The 13,867-nt window shown below is 38.8% G+C and overlaps 1 protein-coding gene across 16 annotated transcripts in view; it reads left to right on the top strand.

Moving 5' to 3' along the window:
• The window catches only part of ZNF385D (zinc finger protein 385D), a 528,097-nt gene that overhangs the window by 494,713 nt on the left and 19,517 nt on the right, over window positions 1–13,867 (top strand). For 11 of the 16 annotated variants that reach the window (XM_078377266.1, XM_078377271.1, XM_078377270.1 and 8 more), the window contains one exon: window positions 13,042–13,278. In XM_078377266.1, coding sequence (XP_078233392.1) covers window positions 13,042–13,278 — 237 coding nt within the window. The remainder of the gene's footprint in view (window positions 1–13,041; window positions 13,279–13,867) is intronic. The other 5 variants (XM_073003387.2, XM_078377269.1, XM_078377267.1 and 2 more) reach the window with 1 other exon arrangement.

Here is a 13,867-nt window from a genome sequence, read left to right as displayed (position 1 = left end):
GACTTACTAATTAATAAATACAAGCCACTTCAGGACAGAGTCAGATCAGGTTTAATTGGAAAACCCCAGACCTTGAAATGGAGATTGTAGACAAAATCTGTTTTTTCTTCTCCACCCTCAACTTCCTTTCAAACACTTTAGATTAAGTGAATAAGTGTCTTTTTCTTCTTCCATTTCCTACCATGCAACAATTGGATAAATGGGACAAAATCTGTAGCAAATGTTAATAATGAATAACAATTCTGATTTAGAGAGAATGTTTTCAGGGTTGTCCAGGTAGAAAATACCCAGAAGTGGTTTACCGTTCCCTTCTTCTGGGGACTCCATTGGACTGTGCACATGGCCACATAGGCTGGCTCCACTTGCAGGAGAGACCGTGGAGAATCAATCTCCCGACCTCGGACTACACAGCTAGATAGCTAAACCACTGAGATATCTGGACAGCGTAGTGAACATTAGAGACGGGGAAATGTGTTACTATCACTTAAACTATTAGACCTTTTCCCCTTTCCAATTGTAGTAAACTCTCCTAAAATGAACTGATGCTTAATTTTCAACCATTTGCACTATCCAAATTCATTATATATAGTTGTGTCTAGCATGGAGAAGACCACACTTGTGTGTGCTTTATATTTGTTAAAGATCAAGAGCCTATCACAAAAAAGAGGAGGCACCAACTGTAATTCTGCACCACAAATATATTTGAATACATAGGGATTCAAACGCTTGATTAGACTTTCAAAGATGTCAGACTGACGTGACTTGCATTCATTTTTTTCTTCCAAAAAGAGTTCATTCCATAAAATTTATGAAGACATTTATGAATGTTGGTCTTTTCTGCAACAAAATAAAATAAATTTATTTATTATTTATTATTTATTTATTTAACTTATATGCTGCCCACTCTACCCAAAGGTCTCTGGATGGCTAATAACAATTAAAATTCAATTAAAATGCAATAAAAGATAAAATGATTAAAATACAATTAAAATTGCCATCAGGACCCACAGTTCATGTTATTTCAATTAAAAGCCTTCTGGAACAGGAAGGTTTTGACATGGCGCCAAAATTGTCACCCTTAGCTTAAACCATCTGATTTTTTATTCTTGTTTTGAGAGCTTTGTACTGTGGCTCTTCATTCACCTGTGGTAGTCTTATCTATATAACAGGTAATCATATCCACAGATTCCTTCCATATATCACACTTTTATTTTTAGAGGGATTGAAATTTGGTGGCAACTACTACTGGCAGCATAGTGGGCAGGCAATTTTTGTTAATTTCTGCTCTCCTTTCAGCTTATCTGCTGTCCTCTACATTTTTCTAGAGCAATGGTTTACATATATTCTTGGATTAAAACTCTCAGAAGCTTTCACCACTAGCTGTGCTGGTCAAGTTTTCTGGGAGTTGTAGTCCAAGAACATCTGGGGATCCAAGGCTGGGAACCACTGTTTTAGAGGGGCCTTGAGGTCTTCATAACAGATTTTTTAGTGGCACTGGAAGTTCCAGAATGTGTGGAGAAAAGTATTAGGCCCAATATATATTTTAGACATACATTTTAGAATAATTAGCAACACCAATCATGAGATACAGTATTCCCAATGGAAAAAGGGGGGGGGGACAGGAAGTTTATATATATAAAAACAGGAAGTTTTATATTATTCTAATATAATTATGCTAATTATTCTAAAATGTATGTCTAAAGCTACTACTGAGATATTGCTCTTAAAACATGAGTTTCTTCTCTTATATATTAACATGCTCGGCATTTTTAAATAAGGAAAATGAGTAGAGGTGGTTTTTAAAAAACAGTACTGCGTGTTTTCATTATTTTGCCACAGGCCATATCTTCCTTCTAAAAACAACTGAAAATGTGTTTTCCTGTTTACTGCTTTCCAGACATTTTATGTCACTGTCCTTTCCAGTGATTTGGTATGCAGCTGATACTGAAGTAAGCCATTCCTGCTGTTCCCCCAAAACATGTTGCACTAGGCTGCTAGCAATGATGAGTGAGGTCAGGGTGGTGGACGCAGTGGCAGCTCATGATGGATGACTTCTACTGCCTCATTTTACAATGGCATCAGGGCAGCTGCCTGCCAGCTCTCCACTGTCAGCAGCCCTCTGCCATCATTAGTTTTTCCTTTCCCAAGCTTACCTTGTGAAAGAAAGAGAAAAACTGGTAGCAAGCAAGGCTGCTGATGCTGGATACCTCAGCTTTAATGTCCAAGACCCAGCAGCAATGGGAACAGTTGATTCTGAGCCAGGAAGTATTAAACAACAACAGCACCCTACATCACTTAAAGTTTCCTTTGCAGCAGTTTAGTGATAAATTTGGAAGGGCAAATGCTCATCATGGCAGTCCGCACAGCCATCTTTGACAGCACATTCATCAGGCATGTAAGATGCCAGATCACAGTCTTCTCCTTTCAGGTGAGATGTGCAGTACTATCGTCGTCGTTGTTTAGTCGTGTCCGACTCTTCATGACCCCATGGACCAGAGCACGCCAGGCCCTCCTATCTTCCATTGCCTCCTGTAGTTGTGTCAATTTCATGTTGGTTGCTTCGCAGACACTGTCCAGCCATCTCATCCTCTGTCGTCCCCTTCTCCTCTTGCCGTCACACTTTCCTAATATCAAGGTCTTTTCCAAGGAGTCTTCTCTTCTCATGAGATGGCCAAAGTACTGGAGCCTCAGCTTCAGGATCTGTCCTTCCAGTGAGCACTCACGGTTGATTTCCTTTAGGATTGATTGGTTTGTTCTCCTTGCAGTCCAGGGGACTCTCAAGAGCCTCCTCCAGCACCACAATTCAAAGGCATCAATTCTTCGGCGGTCTGCTTTCTTTATGGTCCAGCTCTCACTTCCATACTTCACGCCAGGAAAAACCATAGCTTTGACTATTTGGACTTTTGTTGGCAAGGTGATGTCTCTGCTTTTTAAGATGCTGTCAGGGTTTGTCATTGCTTTCCTCCCAAGAAGCAGGTGTCTTTTAATTTCGTGGCTGCTGTCTCCATCTGCAGTAATCATGGAGCCCAAGAAAGTAAAATCTGTCACTGCCTCCGTATCTTCCCCTTCAAATTCCCAGGAGGTGATGGGACCAGTAGCCATCATCTTAGTTTTTTTGATGTTGAGTTTCAGGCCATTTTTTGCACTCTCACCCTCATTACAAGGTTCTTTAGTTCCTCCTCACTTTCTGCCATCAGAGTGGTATCATCTGCATATCTGAGATTTTTGATATTTCTTCCGGCAATCTTAATTCTGTCTTGGGTTTCTTCCAGTCCAGCCTTCTGCATGATGTATTCTGCATATAAGTTAAATAAACTGGGGGACAACATACAGCCTTGTCGTACTCCTTTCCCAATTTTGAACCAATCAGTTGTTTCATATCCAGTTCTAACTGTTGCTTCCTGTCCCACATATAGGTTTCTTAGGAGATAGATAAGGTGGACAGGTACTCCCATTTCTTTAAGGACTTGCAATAGTTTGCTGTGGTCCACACAGTCAAAGGCTTTTGCGTAGTCAATGAAACAGAAGTAGATATTTTTCTGGAGCTCTATATAATATATAATATAATAATTATATACTATAATTCTTTTTAAATTAAAAGAATCATTTTTAATTGTGTGTGTATTCCTATCCATTAATATACACTGTTCCCTGCAAATCCATGGCCTCTGGTGAGATGTAAGTGGCCACCCTAGTTCTGATCCTTTTTGTTTCTGTCACTGCAGGATGATTTAGTGAGGAGACATGGACTGATGGGCTTGCAGTGAGGTGTTGTGGAATGTTGAGTCCACTGTGAGCCAGGTCCTAGCTTCACAGGGTTGGCCCAAAGTCTTTTGGCACACTGGATTCCACTACTCTGAACTCCAGGTTATGTCTGATTTATGTGGAGGCAGACTCAACTTGCAAAACTGCAGACAGAATTTTTGTCCATTGCCTAATGAAAATTCAGAAAAGCATATTTCAGTTATAACATTAATGAGATGAGCTTAAATCCTTTAAATAATTCACTTGTAGGCTCCACTTTAGTAGATTGTTTGTGCTTTTAAAAGAAAAAAAACATACTCACAGATGCTATTTATGTACATTCCATCTTGGATTTATGAAAACAAACTTTTGAATTTATGTTTGCCACTTCATTCAAGGTTTTCTCTTTTATAGACTTCTTAAGCACTCTGTTTATATTAAGATTAAGAACACAAAGAGAAGTGTTATGAATTCTAAGTATTCCCCTTTATTGGATGCTGCCATTCCCATTCCTTAAGGTATTAGTGGTTGTGGCAGTGCCAGAGCAAAGCATAGCCACTTGCAAGGATAGATAATTAGAATGAAAGGCCATTAGAATGAAAATAGCACAACACAGCTTACCCACATCACCAGAAAACAATTTATTTTGCATGTGCTCTGAATGTTTTCCTGCTGTACTTCCAGACCTATGAGTCACTGCAGTATTCCTTCAAGGACTGGAATGACACATTGTGAACAAATGCTGATTGCACATCTAAGATCATCAAAATGAAATTGACAGACTTTGGAAATCTCTGCCCGCTTTCAATGTTTTATCCTATACTGGGCTGCTTGTTCATATTAATAGGCAATTGAGATGACGGCAACTCTCCATAAGGGGCACGCAGTAAGGATGAGCAGAGTTGGAGGCTTTGTTCTTGTTTAGTCATTAAGTTGTGTCCGACTCTTCATGAACCCATGGACCAGAGCACGCCAGGCCATCCTGTCTTCCACTGCCTCCTGGAGTTTGGTCAAATTCATGTTGGTCGCTTCGATGACACTGTCCAACCATCTCATCTGCTGTTGTCCCCTTCTCGTCTTGCCTTCAGATTTTCCCAACATCAGGGTCCTTTCCAGGGAGTCTTCTCATGAGATGGCCAAAGTATTGCAGCCTCAGCTTCAGGATCTGTCCTTCCAGTAAGCACTCAGGGTTGATTTCCTTCAAAATGGATAGGTTTGTTCTCCTTGCAGTCCAGGGGACTCTCAAGAGTCTCCTCCAGCACCACAATTCAAAAGCATCAATTCTTCAGCAGTCAGCCTCCTTTATGGTCCAAATCTCACTTCCACACATCGCTAGAGGAAAAACCATAGCTTTGACTATGCCGACCTTTGTCAGCAAGGTGATGTCTCTGCTTTTCAAGATGGTGTCTAGGTTTGTCATTACTTTCCTCCCAAGAAGCAGGAGTCTTTTAATTTTGTGGCTGCTGTCACCATCTGCAGTGATCATGGAGCCCAAGAAAGTAAAATCTGTCAATGCCTCCATATGTTCCCCTTCTATTTCCCAGGATGTGATAGGACCAGTGGCCATTATCTTAGTTTTTTTGATGTTGAGCTTCAGACCATTTCTTGCACTCCTCTTTCACCCTCATTAAGAGGTTCTTTAAGTCCTCCTCACTTTCTGCCATCAGAGTGGTATCAGCTGCATATCTGAGGTTGTTGATTGTGGCAGTCTCCTCTGAAGCCCCTATTCCCCAGGCCTTCATGAGGTTCTCGCTCTTCTTCCTTCTTCACTGCCACCAAGTATTGCTGTCTCAATACCATTCACTCAAGGAGACATGTGTACTTTTGAAACTTAACTTATTTATTTGATCAGGGAGGGTAACATCTGATTAATATACAGAAGGTAAATCACAGGCTGCTAATCACTTGAAACTGAATCAGTACTACTTTAAAGCTCTATCCACTCTCTGTACCATTCAGAGTTCTCACAGATCTCTCAATCACCCTTAGTTCACTCTTAAGTTTCACACAGTCTCTCACTACCAGAATCTCTCTCACTCACAGAAACTCTCTCACTCACTCCCTGAATCTCTCTAACTCACTCACTGAAAAACCTCCATACCCCATACACCAGCCTTTATATCCAAACCCCTCCCCCCTTGGCACCGCCTTCCGTCCACTCATTGGCTCCTTCTTCCCTGCTCAGCTGTGACGAACAGGTGAGGGCAGGGCTGTTCACTACATTGATATTTCTTCCGGCAATCTTAATTCCGGTTTGAGATTCCTCCAGTCCAGCCTTTCGCATAATGCATTCTGCATATAAGTTAAATAAGCAGGGAGACAATATACAGCCTTGTCGTACTCCTTTCCCAATTTTGAACCAATTAGTTGTTCCATATCTAACTGTTGCTTCCTGTCCCACATAATAGATTTCTCAGGAGATGGATAAGGTGGTGAGGCACTCCCATTTCTTTAAGAACTTGCCATAGTTTGTTGTGGTCTGCACAGTCAAAGCCTTTTGCCTAGTCAATGAAGCAGAAGTCAGTTTTTTTCTGGAACTCTCTGGCTTTCTCCATAATCTAGCGCATGTTAGCAATTTGGTCTCTAGGGATGGGGGAAGGCACCAGCATTTTGTGAATTGGGTTCCCAGATGGAATTTTGTACTGAAGCAGGAGAAGGTAAATTTCCAGAAGCACCTTTGTCAGCACATATGCTGCTCTGCAGCTGCCCTTGCTGATTCCAGCAGCCTCATTTTGGTAGGATTTTGTAGCATTACTGGAGCAAGTGTCTGTTTCATAGATGCTTATTGCTATATCAAGGATGTTTCAGACTCAGTAAAAGTATCTTATTTTTAATGTTTTATAACAGAAAACCTATGCCCTTCCCCAAGCTGTTTTGCATAGGGTGATGCCCCATTCCGCATCAAATATGAACCTGGAGTCTTACACAGAAGAAAGGTTTGCATGCTTCCGTATTCTGCAAACTCACAAAGCACAGCAATTACAGGAAAAAAATCTCATGAGAATATTTTCTGAAAAATCTTATGCAGAGAGATCTCACTGCAAGATTTTGTTTTCTTAATTTCTCTCTGAGATGAAGGTACGACAAGATTCTGATCCCTACACCAGGCTCTTCATTCATCTGTTCATATTTTTGAAAGTGTAGAATATGTTTGTTGTTCTCCATAGCAGGCAAAACCAGGTGATACCAGTAAGACATATTACAGCCTGCCAGAAAGCACAAGGCAGCTAAATGGAAGGCAGATATCTGAAAGATTCTTATGATGTGTGCCTGCTTACTCGAATTAATGGAGCAGATGTACCTCAGGATCAACTACCAAACAGAAGTGGCATCAATGGCTCTAAGATCATGTACCCTGTTTCCCTGAAAATAAGACCTATAAATAAGTCCTACTATGATTTTTCAGGATGCTTGTAATATAAGCCCTACTCCAAAAATAAGCCCTAATTAAGTGAAACCCTGCCTACCACCATTGTGCAGCAACCAGAAGATTACATGGCAGTATTTGAAAAAATGTAGATTGCTGTACATGAAAAAAATAAAATATCACCTGAAAATAAGCCCTAATGCAGTTTTTTTGGAGCAAAAATTAATATAAGACACTATCTTATTTTCGTGGAAAAATGGTAGCTGGCAGTTGTAATACTGAAACTTGCTAAAAGAGAGAGAGAGAGAGAGAGAAGGTGGACTGTCACTGATGCTACAAATCTATCATTTTCAGTTTACCATAACCCAGACTTGTACAGTGTACTGCAGATACACAGGAAGAACTAAAAATACTGAGCCAATAACTCAACACATGCTGTTACAGTGGACCCTCTACTTACGGAATTAATCCATATTGGAACAGTGGCTGCAGGTCAAAAAGTCTGTAGGTCGAGTCTCCATTGACATACAATGCATTGAAAACAGACTAATCCCATAACTGGCCATTTTTTTCCGTTTTTGTTTCATTTTGGTTTTTTTCTGGTCTGTAGGTCGATTCTCCGGATGCAAGTCGAATCTAAATTTTGTGGCCAGAGAAATCTGTAACTCGAAAAGTCCGTAAGTTGAGCCGTCTGTAAGTCGAGGGTCCACTGTATTCACAGGCTACACATTGTACATATACACTATACCTAAACTAGTCAAGGTTAGACACTTGCTGGAATTCTGTTGCTTACAATAGTAAGTCACAATTAGATTAGGGCCTCTGAAACAATGGAATTTCCAAATCCCCATCGATTCAATGGGCTGACTCTAGTTATGACTTCCTACAAGATTTCAGCCAGTCTATATACAGCATAACATGATCAAGAAATACTCTATTTGTAAAAACGGGGTCAAGAATATTTTAGTTTTCTGAATATATGTCTTCAGATATTTGTAGTTTTCTAACACAACTGAATGATTAACAAGACCAAGGGAAAATAACAATTAGATAGGCAGGGCCTGGTCTTTAAAATAGATAGGTAGGCCACACCCCTAGTTTCACCTCGGCTCTCAGATTAAAGTGCTGAACTGGAGAGCTTTCGAAGTTTTGTGGTCTTTTCTGCTTTCTCTGTGAGCCTTCCTGACAGATGATCTTGTATTTTCTCTGAAGGTTCAGATATAAGACAGCAAAACATAAGTAAGTTATGGATGTGTGCTTCAGTTTCAGATACATATATATTTGAAGACATTGAATCAGCAACCAAGAAAGGTGGTTTCTTTGTATTGATGGTGTAAGAATCAGTAACCAAGAAAGGTGGTTTCATATACTGTAAAGAGGAAAATAGGAATTCAGTTATTTTCTAGCTGAACACAAATTTTAATGCGTATTTCGGTCCTTAACCTTCTGGTTGCTAAATTCAAACTGAGTTTGATGACTTTCTATTCTTGACGTGCCAATCATGATTTTATCTTTCGTAATAGGAAGAGGTTCTGAAAGTTTTTATTGAAGTGTAGATTTTATATGAGTAGAATTTTGGAGCCCTTTTGTATATAAACATGTGATCTGGCAGGAGCAAGAGGACTTTAATGGTGTAGCATCTGGCAAGTTTTTCTCAGTCAAAACATTATTCTGAACATATTTCTTTACTTCTTGACTTTGGCTCCTCTAAAAGAAAAGTATTTTCAAAATGATTTAATAAAGGGTGAGTAATGTCTGTATGTATATAGTGCACCTGTTGAGCTTTCAGTTTAATTTATTTAATTGGTTTGGCAATCAAAAACGTGTTTTTTTAAAAAATAATATGGGGCAAATTTAATCTAGTAAAAAGCAAATTTTTATCTTATTTTTTAAAATGTCTTTTTGTGCCCCTAGAACTGCAAACTTGGATTTGAAGGGGAAAATATATACCTTTCCTGGGGGGAGGGGAGTAATAGTATTTCTTAAAGAGTACCTCACTTCCTTCATTTTCCTAAAAAGGTCACATATACTTTGACTTTACTGATATGAAAATTTATTTATATTTAATCAGTTAACCATGATGATGTCTCAGATAAAATTATTTGTTTGACATCTATAGCATGGATACATTCACAGTACAGTGGTGCCCTGCTTGACAATGATAATGTGTTCCAGCGAAATCGCTGTACAGCAAAATCGTCGTCAAGCGAAAAAAAACCCATTGGAATGCATTGAAAACTGGTCAATGCATTCCAATGGGGGAAATACCTGCTCATCCAGTGAAGATCCTCCATAGGGTGGCCATTTTGCGATGCCTGTGTAGAGAAAATAGGTCCGGAAAACAGTGGGGAGCCATTTTGCGAACTGCCGATCAGCTGTTTTTAATCGTCGTCTAGTGAACAATCGGTTCACGAAGCAAGGTCCAAATCATTGTGAAACAAAAAAACCCCATTGAAACCATTGTTTTGCGATCACTATAGCGATCGCAAAAAACTCATTGTTGAGTGATTTCATCATCAAGTGGGGTCATTGTCAAGTGGGGCACCACTGTACTTAAATTTGTCATATAAAAGCGGAACACAGTAAATCTGAAGTTTTGAAATGTAGTACAAACATTTTTTCAATTATTTTTGGACACAAAGTACCTGAAAACCCTCCTGAGAAAGTTACTGAAAAAAATGGGAGGGGTGTACAATTTGCATTAATATTGAAGCAGCCCTTATTCATTTCTATTAGCTTTCTGTAGAGGAAAAATCATGGAACATTTTGCTCATACTAGACAGAATTTTAAAAATACAAATTAATGGAATTAATAGCACAGTCTTGTATTTTTTGTACTATCCATTACTTCAGTGGGATTTATTTATTATAGGCCAGCACTCTTAAGAGGATTTGAAGTGCTAAAATGAAATAACCTAATGATGTGTCCTGTACTCTCATTTAAAGACAATTAGTCAGAATCCAAGATTGGGTCATATGTGGCAGGTCAAATATGTTATGCAGTTGTTGTTATAGATCATGACCTGATCCAGCTAAGCTTAACTGTTATGCTTAATTATGACATTCAGCCTTATACACTTCCAACTATCAAGTTCAATGTGTTTTCTCCAATACAGTTGTACATAGAATTGAACAGCAATCTCACTGAAACTCCTTAAATTAAAAACAATAGAGCAGATTATTAGCAGTCTCACTGAAACTTATGTTTTGGTGAGATTGCTAATAATTTTAATTTTTATGGCTATTTGTTCCCATGAGTTTACATGGCCAAAACCCAAGATTAAAGGTTGGGTCCTTATATGACAGTGGTTCCCAACCTTGAGTAACCCAGGTGGTGTTGGCTTCGAATTCCCAGAAATCTTGGGCAGCACTGCTGGTGTTGACGATTTGTCTTATCTTTAATTTTTTCCTGCACTTTGTAAGTCAAAATACAAAGATTTGTGTGTTTGTGTTTTAATGCTCTTTACTGTACACTCATCTCAATGGTTTCTTACATGGTACATGTTCTTAACTGTTGGATTGTGTTAACCAAACTAGTTAATTAAGAATACAAGGATGAGAAAGGGCAGGAGGGGTTTCTAAGAGTGGAGTAAATGGTCTATTCACCCTGCTTTTCCTTCACTTCACAGCTTTTCCCCAGAGAGCATGACTGACTACTCTAATTATACTGCAAGTGTAATATCTAGGGTTCTTACAGCTTATTGTGTCCCTGCATGGGAAGATAACTTACACTTTAATGATGTTGAAGTGGTAGGACTAAACATTCCAAAAGGAGGATCACAGAATGAAGAAAAGACCAAGAAACTGAATATACTCCTAGATCTTACCAGAGAAACACAGGGATCTATTCCATTGTTCTGGTAGTAGAATATTTCCTAGAGTATGTTTCTGAAGGCCTTTCTTGAAGCTAATTTTAAAAGCCCCAAACAGTTATGGCTTTTTTCATATCCTTCCCAATGAAAGAGGATTTCATTCTACAGATTCAAAAGGTTCTCGTTACATTTTGGCTTCCTTTTGTGTTAGAGGCTGAGCCTTGCTTGGTGGCCCAGCTAGTATAAGGAAGGGAAAAGAAATGGGCAAAGTGATTCAGCATAGGTTTAAATAACTCAGGGAGATAGCAAAATTATAACAATTCTGGCTTGTATAGTAAATAACGTTTCTTACCTCCCTCCGTCTTGTTTTCTTACTAACTTTCCTAATTTTTCCCCCTTGTAATGCCCCTGGTTTGCTGACATTTTAGGTAGTCTGGCAGCTGCAGTAGATACACACACTGGATATTTTAAAACGTTCCATCTCCCAGGAGGTACAGTAGGGATTTGAACCAACCCTAGTGTTCCTTCTCATTATGCTGTATTACCTCAAGGAAAAGCCCAGCACAAGACCCTTTGGGATCCATTTGTATACTGTTCTGTGGAGCACTTTGAAGCATGAGTATCTGTGCTTTCATGCGGCACTTTTGGATTAAACTCAGGATAAATGATAAACATCACTCAGAAATATTTAAGAATTGTTTTCGATTCTGTGAACAATCTTTATGAGTTGAGTTGACTTGTGCAAGTTTACACAAGCTGTGGCTGAAAGCATCCTACCTACCAGCTGTGTATAAAGTCAAGGTTCTGTTCCTGATACTCGGAAACAGAAAGTTAATAAGCAGGCCATGGGACTTGGATGGAGGTGACATTTGGCTTAGCAGGCTACTTTTGGCTGATTTGCATGAGAGGGGGCTTTCCTTTAGTGAATAATGTACATTGCTCTTAACAAGAAACCTACTCATATTTCCAGTTTTAAAGGAATATATTTCAATGCATATTTTCACCATCCTGAAAACAGTCACCATCCTGTTCCATTATGATATTTTTCTTTCTTTCTTAGAAGTGGCATAATACTCCTTAGTCTTCCAGATTGTTTCCTAAATTGGTGCCTGGTAATTCCCAGAAACTTTGGGCAGCACTGCTGGTGGTGAAGAATTGTCTCATCTTTAATTTTTTTCTTTGTATTCAAAATACAAAGATCTGTGTGTTTGTGTTTTAACACTCTTTAATGCACATCTGAATGGTTTCTTCGTGTGACAGGCATTTTTGGATTGTGTTAACCTGACCTCTTAGAGGTGGCATGATATTCTTTAGTCTTCTGGACTGTTTCCTAAATTGATGTCTGGTAACTGACTGAGATTTAAGACTGACTCTTAAAAGAACAATTTCATTGTCATTAAGTAAAAAGTAAAACAACGTTCAAGCACCCCTTCACAGTTTAGATTATTTGAGAACTTAACAACAAAGTATAATCATCCTGACATAAAGACTTCATCATAAAGCCCCTTTAAAAAATCTTTATAAGATGAAGTCTTATAAACACTTTTTATAATCCAAGGTGTATGATTTCAGTGAAGCACATTTAAAATATAAAAATACTTTTAAAAACACATTTTAAAAGCACATTTACATTTAAAATGTGTTTCACTGAAATTATATACCTGGGGTTGCAAAAAGTGTTTGGACTGAAATCATCATTTCCATCTTCCTACAATGTGCAGCTAGAAGTCTTCATTTTTTTTAAAAAAATGTTCTCTCTTGCCCTGAGGGCACAAAGATACAGAAATATTATTTCTCTCTTCTCCTGTTCTCAGAAAGACAATCAGTTAATGTTTCGGGAGGAGGTACTGTTGCAGCTCTATATGGCTTGAGGGCAGGAGTGTTTTTTTAAAGTAAACATAGAATACAAGAGCATGTGGCCATAAGTTTTCATTATGAAGTTGACATAACATTACTCTTGCCTTGAACTCCTTTCTCTGGACATTTCTCTTTTTTATTTAAAGGCACTTTCCATTGCAAGTTATAAATTCCATATTGGATTAAAAAGGAGTTCATGTGTGCGTATGTGTTTTTGTGGATGTGCATGACTGACAACAGCCTCTTTTCCTCTTTCTAAAGCAGACAACACAACGGAGGCACCAGCAATATCAACCACCACGACAGTTGAAATTCGGAAAAGCAATGTGATGACGACTGAAGTCACCTCAAAAGTCGAAAAGCTCCCTACAACAGTCACCAGCAGCAATGCCTGCTCCTCGGGAGAGACAGAGGAAGAAAAGGCCAAACGGCTGCTTTACTGTTCACTATGCAAGGTTGCTGTCAACTCCGCCTCACAGTTGGAGGCACACAACAGTGGTGAGAGAGAGAAACTTTCTTTCCTCGCTAGAGAGCCTGGCAATTATCTTTACTTGAACAGATTAGATCTCTTGCAGCAGGGTGAGGGGGGAAGAGGGGGGGCAGAAAACCTGCAATTACACAGAATTAATTAACTATTAAAGAATAAAAATGACAGAAGAATAGCTGTCTTTAAAAGAGAAGACAACTCCTTGATGCAAGTGATCATATTCCTCAAATGTCAGCTTTTTAACTATTTCAAGTGTTGCATTATGGAAGAAGGTGACTCTTCATGTGCTCTCATGCTGGTTTGCATGTTTCCATCTATTCCCAGTAGAAAACTGAACACTAATTGGTATTGTTGTACAGAAAAGAGAAAGCACAAGCTATTACAAATGGCTGAGTAGAATTAATCTAGTCTTCATAAGTGACAATTAAATTGGTTTTTCTTTTTCTCATGTCAGAAAATCAAGTGAAGACATTAATTGGCAAAAATGCCTATATAATTTTTAATTTTTTTTTCTTATTAACAGCATTCACTAAGTGATATAGTCTGGATTAAATGTTTTCTGTGTTGTGTTTGAGAAGGCCCTCTGAAAAGATTTCACTA

Source organism: Pogona vitticeps, chromosome 6 (genome assembly GCF_051106095.1).
Source record: "Pogona vitticeps strain Pit_001003342236 chromosome 6, PviZW2.1, whole genome shotgun sequence".
Lineage (NCBI taxonomy): Eukaryota > Metazoa > Chordata > Lepidosauria > Squamata > Agamidae > Pogona > Pogona vitticeps.
Note: the sequence above shows the minus strand (reverse complement) of the source record. Positions and strands in the feature narration are given on the sequence as shown.